We start from the raw sequence: 19,113 nt of genomic DNA, 5'->3' as shown, positions 1-19,113 counted from the left end.
ACGCGTTTTGTTTACACAACCCGAAAACAGACTTAAATAGTTTCGTAGCAATGCGTCAACACCAGATTGTTGGAGAGGGAAGCCCAATTCATGCATATATGTGTGTTTACATAGACTTTTCGTTGGAAGAGACTGCTTGAACGTGCGTTGCCATAGGGCATTGTGGACGTAGTTTAACAAGTAAAAGACTAAAAATGGATTTTATTTTGAAGCAACAAAAACAAAAACGTTATAGATTAAAGAACAAATAAGCTAATTTGTCTGTCATTAATTAATCACGATTAGCACAATAATTTGACATTCCTTTTTTATTTTGGTGGAAAAACTCTGTTATTGTAGTATAAATAAATACAAAAGAAAATCTCTGAACAATGTGGATAAAGTTGAAATACAGACATGTTGCTATCTTGTGGCTATCATACTGATCAGAAGTTTCAGAAACAATGTAAAGTTGTTGGCTGTTGTTGGCCTGTCTTTAGTGTCTGTCTGCAGGAACCAAGAACCAAGTCCTTGTGGCCATTTCTCAGAGAAACACACAATACTCTATATTCAGACTTTGCCTAAAGAAAATCCTTAAAAGTTATTTTTTCTAAAACCCTTTCAGGTCTGCATTTATGATCACACCCTAAGCATTTTTTTAAATTGTTTTCACAAAAACAACAATTTAAAAAAATGAAATGCAACCCTTTTTGCTGTAGTTGTGGAGTTTTCATGACTTGTCAGTTTAGCGTAATCGCATACAAGATGTTTGAGTAATACTGGTTGGGCGGTCAACCTCTGAAAACCATCAGTGAAATGACTCAGATAATTAGAAAATAGAAAAAATTGATGGACTTGTGTGTCAAAGACGAGGCAGTTTCTTGTATAAAACAATGCAATCACAACTATATGAAAGACTTGGTGTCATATAATTCCCTCCAGACACAAAACCCAATTATCAATTTCTCTTTCCTAATTGATTTTCAAATGGTTCTGTGACTGACAAAGGACCCATCCATAACAAATCCGAGTCCCTGATTGGTCGAAGTTCAACTTGTTCATCTTTCAACACGCGTTCAGTGGATGCATGCCTTGTACGTAAAGTCCAAAAGCGGACTTAAAAACTTGCATAGTGACGCTTAAATGCTAGAGTTTTGAACACGGAAGCCCAAAATGCTTTTGTTTGAGTACCTTTTATGGGAAGTGGTCGCTCAAAGGCACGTTTCCGAGTCTAATGTGAACGTAGTATTAGACTACGCCCCTTTGGAGCCGCTCCTCTTTCTACCTCATTTTTAAACTGAGTTTGAAATCCTGAGGTTAACCTTCTCTCAGTGACTCAATAAATAGACAAGTTTAACCTCAATCTGATGCGGCTCTCAGTGACTGTTTAACCGTGATCCATAAATGGCACCTTTTTTTTCTGCACAGCTCGATGAACACAAAGATAGAGAAAAGGCTTTTAAATGAGCGTGGAATCAGCAAGCGCAGCACAAACACTGACCGAGCCACAGAATGTTGTCACAGGGCTCGAGCCCCGTCCTCAGTCACACCGTCTGTCATTCATTAACACTCGAGTACGTGCACCATTGATTTAAAGAGGAGAGGCATGCTGCACGACTGAAAGTAACATGACAGACCAAGAAGCGTGTGACAGAAATCTGATGGTAAAGATTATGATGTGCTTACAGTGGGAAGTTAACGATTGCTTAAAATGATTTGCCTGTTTTTTTCCCCCTGCAAGTTTGAAAAAAAGAGTTGGATTTCACCTCATAACCCAACTTCATGATACAGAAATGGATGCTTTTTTTAATAATAAAATCTGGATTAAAACAAATACTTATCAATAAAAAAATTCTCTATGATAAGTCTTCTGGCTTCATGTTCTGCAGCATAAATTAGCGACAGTCAGTGTTCACTTCCTCCCTGGCAATATTGGACGATGAAAACAATCCTAATTACCTTCTGGATAACAAGTAACCCAAACTTCTGCACAATTTGTCCTGTTGTTGAATTTAAATTAAAATATAAAGAAATAACAGCATGGGGGCAGGAGGTTTTCGTTTTAGTTGCGATTCTAAAATGCATCCGGCCAAAAAGCTTTGTTCTGTGCCGTCACCAGAAAAACCCAATACAAGCTGTCCTGCAGAACATCAATAGACGCTGAAAGTGCAGCTCAATCCTCGGAGAGTCTGAGAATCCTTGTGTGTGTTTCTGTTAAACCACAGCCCCTCTCCTCTTGTGCCCGGCAGCCAAATAGGAGATTTTCTCAGAAAGCCGAGATGTCTAGAACACAAAATCGCCTCCACTTTATTGCCGCCATCAACACTTCTTTGAACATCTTGATCTTTCTCGGCTTCCTGTCCCCCTGTGTTCACCAAAACACACACTCACCCTGAGTTTTTTTCTTTCTTCTGTTATGTAACAGCAAAAGCCATTTGGGGTTAACATGAGTAAATGCTTTAAAGACCCCTTCCAATCATCTTTAACTCTATTTTAAAAGCTTTACTTTTCGTCTTTTGATCATGATTATGACTTTTTTTTTTTTAAACCAAATTCAAAAAATGTCGTTTTCATCTGTTTACATTCCCTCCCACTAGCTTACAGTCCCTCACACCCCCAAGCTAGTATTATTAGCGTAACAGAAATTGAGAGCAATATTGGAGCTTTCCAGCCGTACAGTTTTTAGCCAGATTCCAGCTCGGACGAGGAAAACGAAGACGTACGTGATCTAGTGGTCTATGAGAATAGAGCGGAGCAGGCACCTAGTGACCCGTCCAGCGTGTTTTCTACATCAGAAATACACTCTTTTTCAAATGTCATGTTTTCATCTGCTCCTGATTCACAAGGATTAAAGAAAAATACTCAGAAATGCAATTTTAAGCTTCATTTTCTTTTTATTTGTCCTTCATCAGAAGACTAATGCCACAAGAACATGTTAAAAAATCCACAAATACAATTTTCATCAGTGCTGGTCTTTTATTGAAGGGATAATCTCTTTGCTGTGTAAATGTTGTATGAGTTGAATCAGACCGGTTGTGTTGATCCGAAGGTATGTGGGAGACATGCTGGCCTGGCTTCACCAAGCAACTGCTTCAGAAAAGGAGCATCTAGAGGCGCTTTTGAAACAAGTCACCCTCCAGGGTAAGATGCACTTATAAACATCTCTTTCTTAGTTCTACCAAGCATTTCTTTCATACAAGTTGCACCACTTTTGATGTAAATGTGACACATTTCTGTTCTTCTGTATATTTATTTTTTTAATGATAATTGTAGGCGTCTCCTGATCCGATCATGTGATCATGAGGTTTCAGACTCAAGTTTGAAACTCAGGGCGGACTTTGTATTTCAAAATGGAATCCAGTATTAGTTTTATTATTTTGATCAGCCCTAGATATTTCATTACAGATAAATACCCTACCTATAGTCTCCATTACATAAACGGATCCCATTTTACTGCCGTAAAACGCAGCAGAAGATAGTTTGAGCAATTACACAGGGTGAGGGACCGTCAACAAAGTACCCGCTCTGGGAAAATTGATTAAAAAAGAAAGAAATAATAATATTAACCAATAATGCATAATAATACTTTGCCTTTATTACAGTCAGAGGCATTTAAACATATATATATATATATATATATTTTAATTTTTTATCAAATTTTTTTGTATATAATTTAAAAAGAGAGAAGCCAATGAGAAGGCTGCCAAGGGACCATCTACATAGCGCGAGCTCTGGTAAAAAAGTGATTTTAAAAAATCAAAAACATCTCAAAAACAATAAAGACTATCAAATAATAACATTGGTATGGGCTGGTCATGAATACTCATCATTTTTGCAGTACAACAATTTATAAAGAAAGTCATTGTTTTTCATGTTTAGGAGTTTTAAATGGAGATTTGATCACATATTATCAACAATATTAATAAATATAATTAATACATAAAATATAATTTAATACAATTTAATAGGATACTAAATCCACAGCCTCCAAATTTTCTTACATGACTAATTTTACCTATTTTTGCAAGTTGATAGTTGCGCTTGTTCAAACTACTTTGAACAAAGTATTACAAGACAAAAGAAGGTGAATAAAATGAAAATAAGGAACAACTTTAATCGGTTTATTAAATTTGTTCATCTTTATAATGTGTTACAAAAGTACTGGATTAAGTATCAACAGGTTCTTCAAATCAAATGACTCCGAATCTGATGGAGGCAAAACAAAACCCTGTTCGGGACATCCCTAATTATTGGCACTTACTCAAAACACTGAGCGTATTAAAAAATCATGCTCATTTTATTGTTTTTCCTGTCAATGCTTACACAACTACAGTTATAAAAGCACTTTTTTGTCTTTCTCCTATTTTTAGATTTGGAGGACAACATGCAAGAGGTGGTGGGACACATCACAGAGGGCGTCTGCAGGCCGCTGAAGGTGGCCTGGAACACCAGTTTCAAACTCAATCAACAGCCTAATGTTGACTCCATCATTTGTTTTGTCATGGTGCGCTGATGTACTCACTTGTGCTGTTATTGATCTGCTCCTAAGGTGCGGATAGAGCAGGTTATTGTGGCCGAGCCTGGCGCCGTCTTGCTCTATAAGCTGTCCAACCTGCTTAAATTCTACCATCACACAATCAGGTAAATGAAGAATTTACTCATGTAAACCTGATCTCACTGTAAAGTTGTTCAAAGGTGTGATATTATCTTTGATTTTAGATGTAGTTTTGTATGTTTGATTGACAGATATTGGATTTTTGGAGGCTAGGTTGCATCAATTAATCATTTATCTTTTTTTGTGATGCTGTGCAGCTCTATTATTGGAACCAGTGTGGCCTCTCTGCTCATGACTATTGAGGAGATGCACCTTCTCAGCAAGAAGATGTTCTTCAACAGCCTCAGCCTTCATGCTAGCAGACTCATGGACAAGGTGCTGTGTGTGCAACAAGGGTGTCTTCAAAATAACATCTGCATGTGTAAAAAGAACAGAAGTAATTGCTAGGAAGACGACGCCCAGACGGCAGAGTGAAACACAAAGTTCCGTTTGCCTTGTTCTTTCATAAAAATGCTTAAGTGTTGCTTCCCGTGGACACATTGTTTACTTCAACTCTACGCCAAAACCCTCAAAGACAACAGGGCTATTTCTGAAACACTGGGGGTTGTAAACAGTTTCAGCCTCCTGGCCTCAGCAGTAGGATGACTTTTTTTTTTTTCTTTTGCCAAGAACCAGTATTCTCCTTACTCTTTAGTTAAATTGGCGCCCAAATATACCACAGCACGAGCGCCAGCCCCTTCACCTAACACGCTGGCTGTGTCCTGATCGATAGCAGTTACGAGAATTATCCCTGTAGGTTAGTCTTAATCAAATTGGAAGCCCTCCGGGTTTTGGTGTCAATTCCAGCTATTACCAGGAACACAGCCTTTTTCATAATTTGCTCTATTAGGTGGACAAAGGTGGCCTTGCTAAGTTCTACACCACGAGTCCAGAAGAAATCAGTACCCCTCTTCATCACAGGACCACTCGTGCTCACTGTAGCAGCTGTGTATTTGTTGGTCATGCAGCTCTTGTTTATTGCACCGCGTTCATGACACCCGTTAAAGTGGAACTCTGATCGTCTTTAGAGCTTTCGTAAAAGTGTTCCCAGTGATCTTTAAACTATAATTATGCTGTTTTTAGCCACAATCAAAAACCTGAGTCGTTTTCTTGGACATAGCTTCTGCAGAGTATTTTGTCTGGTCCTAATTTACAACAACTTCAATAAAGAAATAGTCAGACATGCTATTCTGTGCTTAATTTCCTTTTTATGTGTCCAACATCATCTGAGGAATGCCACAAGAACATGTTAAACACCAGAAAACACCACCTTTTTGAGTTGGTCTTTAAAGTGCAGCTTTAGGTGTTGGTAGTATTTCTCATATCTGTCTGCCTGAACAGGTGGAGCTCCCTCCTGCAGACCTTGGACCGACAGCATCCATCACTCAGACCCTCTCCCTCCTGAGGGAGGTGCTCACCTCCCACGACTCTTCTGTTGTTCCTCTGGACGCACGCCAGGCTGACTTTGCTCAGGTAAACACCCTATTTTAGCGAAATCAAGGTGAGCATATTCACAGCTAGATTGTGAATTGCTCAAGTTCAAATCTTTCAACAGTCTTATACATAACTAGGTTGAAATGAGTATAAAAGGTAGTAATTTCATATCTGGGTGAATGAATTAGGAATCAGAATGTCATGAAACAGCATTGAAACAGTTCTGTGGTTTTTAGGGTATTGACTTTAAATTCTGTGCATTTTAGTCTTCAATATTTCAGTCCCCCCCCATCTCTATATCTCATTTTGTGTCTCCCAGGTGCTCTCCTGCATCCTGGATCCCCTGCTGCAGCTGTGCACCGTGTCAGCCAGTAACCTGGGCACAGCTGACATGGCCTCTTATATGGTCAACTCCCTGTATGTGATGAAGACCACGCTGGCTCTCTTTGAGTTCACCGATAAGAGACTCGAGATGCTTGAGTTTCAGGTTCGCCACAATTTAAGGCTATTTTCAAACAGTGAATACATTATTTTTTGGATTTTTGTTCAATCAAGCTTGTTTTCAACTGTTGGGATTTCAACAATACTTTTAACTAAGGCAACATAAAATTGACGCTGTTGTCCTCTCCCGTTGTCTGTGAGCCCATTTTTAATAGAAAATAGTAAATAATTCTCGTCCCTTTCATTTAATCTTTTTTTCCCCAAAATATTTAATTTGAAGCTTCATAGAGTGTTTACGTATTGTTGCTCACATGCTCCATCCACGCCTGTATTTTTAGCACCTGCTTTGTAACTGAGCACGACAAGAGGTTCAGTAAAAGTTTTGTTATCCGTTTTTCCATTTACGATAAGCACCATTAGTCCACAATAGAGGCATGGACTTTATTTTGCGGCCCTCTCTCCAACATTTTCCAGATCGAGGCTCACCTTGATACCCTGATCAACGAGCAGGCCTCCTATGTGCTGACCAGAGCTGGACTCAGCTACATCTACAACTGCGTGCAGCAGCACAGCACCGAACAGGTCTCTCCTCGCATTCTCTCTTTTATTACCTTTTTCTTTTACTGTATCATTAATTCAGCCGCGTTAACTCATTTGCCAGTGTTTATAGGCCTTACTATTGCTATGGTTACCACATGACCTGTGTCTTTGTTGGAGGATAATAGCGTTTCTGTCAGATGTTCAGATAAGGAGGAGGGCTGAAGACGGATGGTGTCATTTTCCGTTAAAACGCCGCCGCCTCTTCGCGGGGCTCTCGTGCAGAAAAGAGAGCGGATGCCCTGCAGCACTTTGTCACTGAGCTGCCTGAAAGCCATGCTTGTGGTTTTAGCGTGCAAGGCTCGACTCTGGGTCATGTTGGGACACACCCCACCCCGGTGGCGGCGGCCGAGCACAAAGCTGGGTTACTGTCGTTCTGCACATTTCTTCTCTATGCGGGTGGCCCGTCGCAGGTTTCTCTTAACGCTTCTGCAGGCAGACACTGGAACTGAACTGAATAATGCTCCATTTATTTTTGCAGGAAGATTTATTGGAAAATAAAGTAAATGTCTAGCAAGTAAAATAAATTTTCCTGGTAGAGTCGTGTAAAACTGTTTCTGCAGGCAGAAAACCTTCTGGAACGGTTCTTAGTGCTAGATGATGCAGTGCTGATCATTATATGTAACAGCTTGAGCAAAATTTGTCTCTATAATAATCCTGTTTTTTTATTCAGTTTTTCAAAATAAAGGACATAAAAAAGGAATTGAGATTTTTCCTGCTCCTCCTAAAGCACACAGCCATCTCCGTTGTCTTAATCCCTCAGTTTGGTTGATTGCTCCCACACCAAGCTGCTCACCAGCTTCCTGCACTCCCATAACTGACATTCCCCACAGCTGCAGTCACCTGAGTGTTTTTACAGATGACAGCTCTGTACTTTTGAAAAACTCAACGCTTCTTTTGGACTTTTCCATATTTAAAACTTGATCCTGACCTATTACGAAGCTGATTTGATATAGTTTTATCAATATCCAATTTAATTTGATTCCAGATTGATCATGAATCCACTAAAAATCAGTTTTTCGGTGAAATGCATTTTCTAAAACCATTTTAATAAGGTTATAATAAACTATTTTCACCAATGTAAAGATTCAAGCTTAACAAGAGTTCTTTTAAACTTTAATTAGTAAAATGATAAGTTCTTACATTAAAAGCTAACAGTCATTTTTTTCCAAGGAAAAAAGGTAAAATAAATCTACAAGAAAATCTATTCAAGTGCAAATAAATTTGATTAGTTTTTAGAATTTTAACTGTTTTGTAGATTCAAGGTGAAGGTATAAGGTTAGAGGCGGAGCTACAGAGTCATTTTGGGTCAATATTAGTATAATTATTAATAAAGATTCAGAATTCCTTAATACATGCTTCTTTAAGCATTACAAAAATAAAAAAAAATCCAATCTCTTAATATTTTAAGATCTTTCCATAATTTCAGGACATTTTTTTCAGTTTTTGCTACTGCTTTACATTCCTAGTAGCACCTCAGTTAATAGTACTGTTTTTTTAATATTAATAACAAAATAAAGCAGTTTGGAAATCTCTGGCCGTATAACTTTCCTTATCCACCGTTCCCCTTTTTCCTGAACACCTCATTTCTCTTTAAGCTTGGCTCTCAGCTGGAAGAACCCGTCCTTGCTCCTCACCCTGCAGGCTCTCGTCATTTTCTTCTTGTTCTGCAGCTTTTACAGTTCTCCCAGTGTGCTGCTGGGGAAGCACCTCCATGTCCTGGAGGCGAGGAGGCTGTAATTCTCACAGTTTATGTCTTCTGTCACGCTCGGCTACGGCAATGATCAAATTCTGGGTCACACAAAGAACGTTCCAGTCTTAAAACACTGTCACACTGTCTTTAGACTCTTGTGACCACCTCTTCCCTGTTTTTGTTCCACTGAACAATGATCAAATCAAACTTTATTTACAAAGCATTTTTCACACAAGCACAGCATAAAGGACCTTACAAAGTACATTTCAAAGTGTAAAAAACCTCAAGCAAAAAATAAAAATACACAAAAACGTCTAACTAGAGACATCGATCTATATATATTTTCACCCTCACTTCCATCCAACGCCGCAACACAAACAAAACCCTTGTCTCTGTATATGTTTAAAAAAATATAAATGAAGGCAGAATAAACAAAGCAATAAACAAAAATAATTGAAATAAACATCGGTTCTGCAAAAGGTTTTTGAATAACATTGTAGGTTGCCGTCCTGAAACCAGTACTTTTACTCGTTTAAAAATACAACTAAGTTTGCATTATTGCTGATAAAACTGACCAGTCTTTCCCACAACTTTAATTAGAAAAGGTGTTTTTTTGTGTGCATTTAAACAATTTCAAGAATGAAATGGTGTTTTATAAAAAAAAATTAAAACCTCTTTAACTTTAAAAAAAAAATTTTTGTGTTGACAAATTTTGGTGTTTGTAAAAGGGAAAAGTGGTGTTACATCAAGTGATAAAATACAGAATAAACATCGATATACTGTAGGGAGCCTCACTTGTTTTTAAAAATGAAAACATGAGTTTACTTGGTGGAACTTAAGAATCCTGTTAAAGAAATAAATCCATGGGGAAAAAATACAAAACTGAAGCATCATGAAGAGGTGAACAGGAATTACGTGCTTTTCTGGCCAAAGATGTGACAGTAAAACATCAAACAAACATTGGGGTATTAAAGGAACACTTTTTAAAAAAAATTTTGGGACAAATGTTTTACTGTCAGCTAAAGGAAGAGGAAAGAGGACATTCACTAACTTTACAGTCATTCCACAGCTGAACAATTATACTTTGTCTTTTTACCCATAAGCCTAAAAACACATTTCACATCTTGCATCTGTGTCTTCATGATCCTGTTTTTTTGGGAGTTTCTCCCATTGACGGTATCTGAGAACTGGACTGACTGATTGTGATGTCACCAATAGAAAACTCCTTACTTCCAGCTCCAACCAAGTGATTCAGTCGGCATTTTTTCCGCGGTACGGACGCTGCCATCTTGGTGCCAGGCGACAACAGTCAGCCATAATTGGTCCAAGTAGGTCTGAGTCAACGTTTCTATGCCAACCACTCTCGCCAATCTGGAGTGAGCTTGTTGGAAGTCCACACCCCTACCACTTGAAAATCGGCTTGGTACAATCTGTCAATCAAATGTTTCTAGGGTTGACCGTGGGGCCAGCAGACAACACATACTCTTTTTGAGGCATCTGATTGGCCAGTTTATAACTTGAATTTCATGAAAGATTAGGATTAGCAATATGTCGCAAAGAGCATGGTTAAAAAGGTGTCAGAGCAAGAATGGTTATTCTGACAAATAAATTGAGTAATAGATGTTTATTTCTTTATAGAAGTCTATGGAATTTTGCTTCTTGGAGACGGCGGGTACTTCCTGTCACTCAGACCAGTCCTCATAAATGGTCAATGGTTTTTCATCAAGATCTTTCAAAGAATTTCCCTCCCCTTCAGTCCCAGTTTTGCTCCTTTTAAGTGTACTCTTCAACTTGTTAGGGATTCAGATTCTAACTCCAAGGCATTTCTTTGGTTTTTAAAAGTTTACGCAACGTTCTTGCATGCAACCGCTGTTCCCGTTGGCATGGTTACTCATCACAATAGATCAACCCTCAAAAACTGTAAGGAGCATCCCTGAAGCAGCACAGCACCCAAGTCCGCCACCCTCCTGATTACAGACGTAAACAAAATGCACCCAAAGATTAGAGTGAAACATTCATCTCAGTTTGAAATGTGTTATTGCTATTTAAGTAAGGTCTGTTGTCATAATTCTCTGTTATGTATGTGATTAAATAGGCTGGAAACACAAACAGATTGGCCTCCTCGCAGGTCTTGTTGCTCGTAGATGAGAGAGTGAATCATGGCCTGCTTGTTACGGCGCCCATAATCCTATAAAACTACTCTAGGTGCAGCTCCAATGCTCTGAACCTTGCACTTTCTTCTATTTGCTGTTTTTAACACTAGCAATTTAGGCATTAAAGCTTGACTTAATGTTACCATTTTGGATATTCAGTGACGGCTAATTGCCTTAAATGTACCTGCCGTTGTGTACACACAGTTAGACGTGTATTTACTCTGTCTAGTTGACATCAGGATTTTGAGAAGACTTTCCTTTTTTTTTTAGCTCACATGAAACCACACGAGTCTAGTAGTCCTAACAATAGTTATTGTGGACCACAGCAGACCTGGACTGCAAGGACCAGATTGTTTTCTCAATTCTTCTTTCTTACTGCGCCTTTTTCCCCCCCACACACATTCCTAAAAACTCACTAGAGTTTGCATCCACCTAGTACCCGGTGAAAATGAATTATTGGCTTTGTGACTTTCAAAAAATATATAATCACAGTGGCTCAAACCGTCGAAAAAATCCATCTTATGGCGCCCAAAAACATATTTCAAAAATCCACTAACAAAACACACTTCCAAGGGAAGTTTTAAAATTATCATGGGATGGTCATAGGACTCACAGCTTGACGGCCACTTTGTGGCAAAGTGTGAAATTTGGCGATTTTTTTTACATTTTCAAACAATATTGGAAAAGGAAACTTTTCTTCAAGTGATTTTCATGAAATTTCACACAGCCGCCACAAATTGAAACCCCTCTTCAGGATTTTGATCCATCAGCTTCTAACTCCTCAAGCCTCATTGGGAAGCTACTTTGGAAAAACATTTTGGTTTTAGAAGTTGTAGACTTTGTATGGCCAGGGCATGGCAGCCGCTAAGCCAGTGAAGGTGGGTCAAAGGGGGGCGGTGAAGGCCGGGGGCGGGTAGCAACACCGCTACCGGCTTTCATTTTTTTTTAGCGTTTTTACATTTTAAAGTACGGAAAAACCCAGTCATATGAAAGAGTGTCGTATTTTGTTTGAAAGCTACACATTTTTGAAGCACAAAAGAGCTCCTGTCTGATTTTTTTTCCCATCTTCTGCATTGTTGCCACTTCGGCTCCAGCTTTGAGTTTAAGCTGATTTCTTTCTCTGCACAGGGTCCTCTGTCCCTCCTCCCAAGTATGGATGGTTCCTCTGTGAAAGCAGCCATGGTGAGTTGCTCTCCACGGGGAGAATTACCTGCAGGAGCCTAATATTGAAAGTCTCACCTGAATCCCTCTAAAACAGCTCCAGTTTGATCGGTACTTGTCATCGCCCGACTCTCTGGTGATGCCGCAGCTCAACTTCCTGCTGAGTGCAGCCATCAAGTGAGTCTCCCTTTGTTGACTTTGGGTAAATAAGCAAAAGCATGCAGGCAACATTAAGGTTTATTTATGCTTTATCACATAGATAGGAGCTTAGGAACTGCGTGTTCACGGGGATTAGAACAGAAGGGGCGTGCAGATAGCATTTGTGGTTAAAAATAATTAGTTTTAAAGATGCATCATTTTTGTATTCTGAGCAAGGCAGCGAATGCACGGTGAGTTTGAATCCTAATTTGCTACATCCACCAACACTTTGAGGGAACGGTCTGTCTGGATTTGTCCTTCTGGTCGGAAAATGTACATGCTTTTAGCTCAGTGCAGCTGCCGGGCTCTTTCTGTGAGCTGCGCTCGCAGGGAAGAGTGGTGGGCTTGAGGAGCACTCTGTGCCTCAGGTTAATGTTCTCTATTAATGGACATGGTTGCGCTGATGGGTAGGATGCCATTAATTAGCTTCTGGTCCATTTCTCGCTCACACATGCAGCCTGAAATCAATCGTATTCTCCCCCCGCTATCTCTCACATCTACTTGTTTGCTGAGATAAAACAGTCTAAAAATAAAATAAAATACAGCGCTGACAAAATCCTGAAAGGCAATTTTTATCCCCCCATCGTTTCACATTTCCTGTCGGTGAAGGTGGCGTGGGCCAAGGTGTGTCCTGCTCTCTGTGGGCCAATTAAAAATATGGATCCTCAAGAGCCTGAGAGGGATGCAACAGAGGAGCTCCCACTGTGTCCTCGAGTCGCTGGGCTCTCCAGTCCAAGTCCCTGCTTTATATCTGGAACCACGGGCTAAATCTGCGTCCGGCTTTCTGGGACTGCTAGCAAAATTACAACTAGATGCACAAATCCAATTTATATTCTAAATAATTTTGCTTTTGAAATGTTCACAACGCTGTAAATGGACAGATAAGAACTAAATGTAAAAAGAAAATAACCTTGCGCATTACTTTAGTTGTTAAAAATATGCTTTCTTTATTCTTTTTCATTTTTTAAAGAAATTTAGTGGTTTTTTTGCACGGTTTTAAGGGTCAATTTTTTTGATTTGATCTGGAATTCTGTAAAGTGAAATAAAAGCAAAATGACCTGACAGTTTTATATTCCTCTTTTGCTGTGTCACTCCACTTTAGCACTTTATTGCTGTGAATCTATAGGTGGCAGTGTGCACCACACTCTGTCACCCACCGTTTTGCCAAATAGGTGCCCAAAAAAAGGTATATTCTCACTCATGCTGGCTGGGCCCATTATCAATGACTGATTCAATCATAAGCTATGCTTCTGCTTTGTTTGAAGAGCACACCTCATTGAAAGTCTCGCCCGTTCTTGCAGGGAGCAGATTTTCCGACAGTCGACAGAGCTGGTGTGCAGAGCGTACGCGGAGGTCTACTCGGCTCTGAATAACCCAAACAACGGCTACAAAGATCCAGAGACCCTGCTGCCCAGAACTCCTCAGCAGGTTCAGACTTTGCTCTCCTGAAGCTCATTGGTGTGACTTGTTGATCCGAAAGGCGGCTGGCTGGCGGGCGGCGTGCAGGCGGGCGGAGCAGCAGAGGACAGCCTTACATGCTCTTTAAACAAGTTGTTTAGAGAGCATGTAAGTGGTGCAGCTTAAAACCACAAATGTATATAGAAGTATAGGTGGGTCAGTGGCCTGAGACATATATGTATGTATATGAAGTCTATGGTAAAACACTATGAAATTTATGTGACACTTTGACTGGTGCAGTTTGTTTTATTTGTTCAAATTTGTAAAAACAAAAGCAAATATGCATTATATAAAAGCTAAGAAACAACAATCCTGAGGCTTTTCTTTCTTTGCACAGAGAAGTGGTCAAGAAAATGTTCATTTTATGATTAAATGTTTTGACTTCAATGTATAAAGATGAAAAAAACTATTTTTTTCCAATGCGCGCTGTGGCCGGAGATGTTAAAATAAGACTTTAATGAGCCCGGATTTAGTTGTTTGGCCATTTTAAACTCATTGATGTGTGACAACAGAGGGTAATGTTTGTCCACAAATGTCTGCTTTTGGCACTTGTGACATGTAACTTGATATCGCTGCAAATCTGGCTCTACCCTGCCAACGTAATCCCCAGAGAAACACCAGTAAACAGTTAAGATAAGTGAATATTGATCCGCTCTGTTGTTTTGGGCTGTGCTCTGAGAGGTGGCGTTTCATTTCTGCTATCTGACATCAAGGTTCATGGCAGCTGGCCCGATCTTGGCAGCACAGCCTGCACTGAGTCCCAGGATTTCCCCAGCTAAACCGGATGTTACTCGGATATCGCTGGCCGGGACACTCAGTACTGGGAATAAATGGAATACCACAAAGTTCGGCATCTGGACGGTGTTGTAAAACCCTTTAAATAGACAGACTCTTTTTTTTTCTTTTTTTGGGTTGCGTCTGTGGCTGAACACAAGCTGAGACCTAAAGTGTTTTTACTCCGCTGTCTACGATAACAGCACATTTTATGTAAATGGACACACAGGGCGCCCACCTCCGCTCACTCAGTCGCGTGTGAATGAATACATGTGGGTTTGCACAGATCAGCAGGCATGAGCTCTGTTCTCCTGCTGACTGTATTAACGAGCTGGCAGATGTGAGAGGTGATGGAGTCACCACTTAGACGCCAGGTAGTAGTGAGCACAGTGGCGAACATTCATCCCATCATCTGCTTCATAGGACAGCGGTTACCAGGCTATTACCTGCTGGAGCATGTGTCTGACAGTAATCTGGGTTAAAGGATAATACTGGCGTTATTGAGTTACTTTTTTTCCTTACTCTCCAGGGAGTGGCAATAACTGTCAAACCTCCTTTAGCTTGACTCTCCCCGTTACCTCGGGAGAACCTTTGAACGGAAAAAGAACCAAAGCAGAACTCCTTATGCTGCTCTGCTGAGTCCAGAAGTTTTTGGTTTTTTTTCCTCTTTTGGAGATGAGTCATCATCTCAGAAAATGGTTTAGTAACTAGGAGGAGTATGACTTTTGTGTCTCAGCACAGTGAAGGTGTTTGGCACTGAAAAGAACATTATATGAGTTTCATCCAGTGACTGACAGTAAATGTGGCCCAAAAATTATACAATTTAAAAAAAGGTTTTATTGGGACATAAAGATTAGTGAGGTTTTAAATTCACAATAATGACAAAAAAATAGTTTCTTTAGAACACAACGATTCTGAAGTGTACTGTTTCATATAAAAATGTTTAGAAATCATTCGTTTTTTATAGTTTTGTCAACAAAAATTTTTTTTTTCCTTTCATTTTTCCATCCAAGGAAAAAAACTGTCATCTGCATAGCTGTAGAGAAGGGTTTCACTTTTATTGCAATTCTTTGAAGCTTACATGGAGCGCCACAACCAAGTGGCGGGAATAATATCCAGGAACATGTGTGCAGAATATTGACTGGAAACCCCAAGGTCAAAACGGGAAACACCTCCGAAGGTGGTAGAGAATGAGAGGGCAAAGATCCTGTGGGACTTCCAGATCCAGACTGATAGGATGGTAATGGCGAACCAACCAGACATTGTAGTGGTGGATAAAGAACAGAGGAAAGCCGTTGTGGTGGATGTGGCAGTGCCAAGCGACGGAAACGTCAAGAAGGAACATGAAAAACTGGAGAAATACTGAGGGACTCTGAGAAGAGCTGGAGAAAGCCTGGAAAGTGAAGGTGACAGTGGTGCCTGTGGTAATTGGAGCACTCGGGGCAGTAACCCCCAAGCTGGAGGAGTGGCTACAACAGATACCTGGAAAGACCTCAGACCTCTCAGTCCAGAAAAGCGCAGTGCTAGGAATTTAAGATACTGTAGATAGATAGATAGATAGATAGATAGATAGATAGATAGATAGATAGATAGATAGATAGATAGATAGATAGATAGATAGATAGATAGATAGATAGATAGATAGATAGATAGATAGATAGATAGATACCACCCGCCAAGAGGGAGAGGGGCATTTTGTAAGTATACGCCGTTTAATGATAAAGTTTTTTCTCCTGGTTATTCAAACCACATGACTCACATAGTAATCAACTTTAAACTAAACCCAAAACAAAACAATGAAACCCCATCACAGCCTCCACTTTCCAGATTCATAACCTGCTGTTCTAGAGAAAGTTATTAAAAAGCCCAATTACGAAATATTGGACTCTGTGACACTAAACTTCCAAAGCAGTACACAGCGTTAATGTGTTATCTGTTGGGATGATGTCCTGCGTTTCACAAAATGTTCCGTACTTGCAGACTTGGAGCTGCTGCCTCATTGCCTCGTTCTTTGAACAGCACCTCCAAGTACGAGGGTAACCCAAAATCGAGTTCATCAATCCTTACAAGTAACACAGGCTTACTCAATGCTTGGAAAGTGCTTTGTGCCTGGATTTCATCACGCCAGCCTCCGTCTTGATCAGAGTTTTATCTTCATTATTGCTCGTGTGGCTCATTAGGCCTATTACAAATAAATCTGTTGGGTTTTTTTTCCATCGTAGGATATGGTCACTCATCTCATTATGAAGCTGCTTCGTAATCATCAGTTCCTCTCACTTCTGTGTCCACATCGCTACTATCTTGAGAGGTTACTTTATGTCAGTGTACAGAGGCCATTATGTAATTTCTCTATTAGCATGAGAAGGACAGCACTGTGAAGTACTGACCTGGAACTGGAGAACTCTGTAATTAATTTTTTTTTTTTCATCTTTTCCCACTGCCCCAATCACCGCTTCATTGAGTCCGCTACACTCCACACAGCTCCTGAGATTTCCGAGCCGCCTGTAAAGTCAGCCGCAGTTCTGAATGTTCCTCCATCTGGCATTGCTGTGCACAGGCCTCCTCCCTGCCTGACCAGATGCATGTCCAGGTGGCCTGATAAACAAACCATATCGGCGCCGCTGACGGCTCAGTCCTTGGATAGTTGTGGGATGAGAGGAGAGCTCGGGGCTGACTGGCTCGTTCCATCTCCAGATCAGCCAATGGTAGAGCTGCTGTGCCCTCGCACTGCCAGAAAATGGCTGGACCCTCCCCAATGGCGCCTCAGAAATGCTTGTACAGTATTACGTGTGCAATTTTTCATTGTGTAAGCTACCCTCCCCAGCAGAAACATGTTTGCTCTTGCTGGGATGAACACTTTGTACCTCGTGCTGCTGGACTCAGCCTATCCTGTGCAGAGATCTCACTAATGGCCACATCTCACCCGTGTTGTTCAGAATACTTTGTTACAGGTGGATCTACTGACGGTTTGGTGCTCTTTTTTTTTTTTTTTTTTAAAGGTTAACTGTTACACAAACCTGCCAGACAGACAAACACATGTATTCACACTCACAGAACAAGAACATAAAACAAATTTACTGTGACTAATGCCTCTGTGAGTAATCTATCGTGATGCCCATCATTACTCACCCAGAGAGCAGTGTCTTGGCTCTGATTGACCCGTGTGCGCGGTGGCCTTCTTCTTCAAAGCGCCGTCCCGTGATTCCCCGTCCTCAGACAGAGACACTGGCCCGAGCTGTTTGTCTTCATGAAGGCAGCGGTCATATGAACGGGGGCGGATGATGTCACTGGGGTCACGGATGCAGACTCGATCACCCCACTTCAGTGTGTGTCCTGCTCAGGGACGGTAAACAAATAAGTCCGTGAGCAGCGTCATCGGCGTGTACATTGAGAAGTAAGGTTACACAGGAGGAGCTAGACCCCACCCACCTCCATCTTTTTTTGCCCACCTGCCTTTTCTCTCGAAGGTTATTAAAGGTCAATAAAGCCCCCAATAAGCAAAAAAAAGGACCACTCCAATTGTACCATTTCTGATGTGATGTGCTTTAGGAAAAAAAAAAAGTAATTGCAGAAAGTCTGAAGATTGAAGAGTCCTTTTACTCAAAGCTTTTATTTATTTATTTAATTCTGAAGCACATCAGTTAGCTCTGAGCTTGGCTTCAATGTCCAAAGCGCCCTCTGAACAAGTATGTCACTTTTTCACATTTCATTAACTTCCACTGTTCAAAACTGATTAAAAATAGCAGTAAAGAGCCTGGTCGTCAGGCCCACCGCCCCCTGGCCCTGCCTGGGGCCTCCGCTGGTCGAATGCGGCCGCCTTCCCACTCGGGCGGTCAGTTTCTGCCGCTTCCCCCCTCTTGACCTCAGTGGGGCTGGCGGGGAAGTTGCACGGATGCGCTGTGTGGGCCTGTCACTGGGGTTGGGGGCTCAGGACTCCCGGGCGGTGGCGTGCCTCTCGTCTGGGCGCCGGCGTAGGTCTCGAGCAGTCGGGGCATTGGGTTTAGGCCCGGTGCGCCTTGGGGTGGGGCGGGCCCCTGCCGGGGCCGGGGCTCCTCTGCGTGTTCTCTGTTCCACCTACTCCTTTTTCTTTTTCTTTTTCTACACCCCTCTTCATGAATATCGGTAATGTGGATATAGCGGATATTGTGTGTACCTGTGCAGTAATTGTGGGAGATAAATCTTTAATCATTAATGCATGGTTATACTTCAAACCCTTTTTGTTTGTTTGTTCTGTTGCTGTGTGAACTAAATTATGTAATTTAATTTACACACTTTTATAACTTTGTGACATCGACTACCCCCTCTCTAACCCCTTATCCCCCATCTCTGACATCCCACTCTGTTTCTTTCTCTCCTCTTTTGTTTCATTTTTTCCGTCCGGTCCAACAAGGTATGCATGCAAATATAATTTTCATAAACAAAGCTTAGCCTCAAACACAAAAGGGGTTTATACAAATATACACTCAGTCTGTCTGAATATCCATAAACCCCAATTGTAACAATAAAATCTGTCCAATACAAGAGGCACTCAGCTCTGATCTGCTTACTCAGCTGTTGGACAGGACAAGTTTAAAAACAAACCTGTAAACAAGTTTTTTGACCTGTTTAAGTCTAATTTGTGTCTTATCCCT

General features: G+C 40.8%; 1 protein-coding gene across 1 annotated transcript in view; it reads left to right on the top strand.

Annotated features, from left to right (window-relative positions):
* Positions 1–14,018, top strand: part of cog6 (component of oligomeric golgi complex 6) — a 34,610-nt gene extending 20,592 nt beyond the window's left edge. The window contains exons 10-19 of the mRNA XM_004075290.5: positions 3,029–3,120; positions 4,350–4,414; positions 4,529–4,620; positions 4,792–4,909; positions 5,915–6,046; positions 6,327–6,494; positions 6,923–7,030; positions 12,020–12,073; positions 12,150–12,229; positions 13,552–14,018. Of these exons, the coding sequence (XP_004075338.1) occupies positions 3,029–3,120; positions 4,350–4,414; positions 4,529–4,620; positions 4,792–4,909; positions 5,915–6,046; positions 6,327–6,494; positions 6,923–7,030; positions 12,020–12,073; positions 12,150–12,229; positions 13,552–13,699 (1,057 nt within the window). The 3' untranslated portion in view covers positions 13,700–14,018. The remainder of the gene's footprint in view (positions 1–3,028; positions 3,121–4,349; positions 4,415–4,528; positions 4,621–4,791; positions 4,910–5,914; positions 6,047–6,326; positions 6,495–6,922; positions 7,031–12,019; positions 12,074–12,149; positions 12,230–13,551) is intronic.
* The last annotated feature ends 5,095 nt before the right edge of the window (positions 14,019–19,113 follow it).

The sequence above is a fragment of the Oryzias latipes genome, chromosome 13 (assembly GCF_053564925.1).
Source record: "Oryzias latipes strain Hd-rR chromosome 13, Olatipes_Hd-rR_3.1".
Lineage (NCBI taxonomy): Eukaryota > Metazoa > Chordata > Actinopteri > Beloniformes > Adrianichthyidae > Oryzias > Oryzias latipes.
Note: the sequence above shows the minus strand (reverse complement) of the source record. Positions and strands in the feature narration are given on the sequence as shown.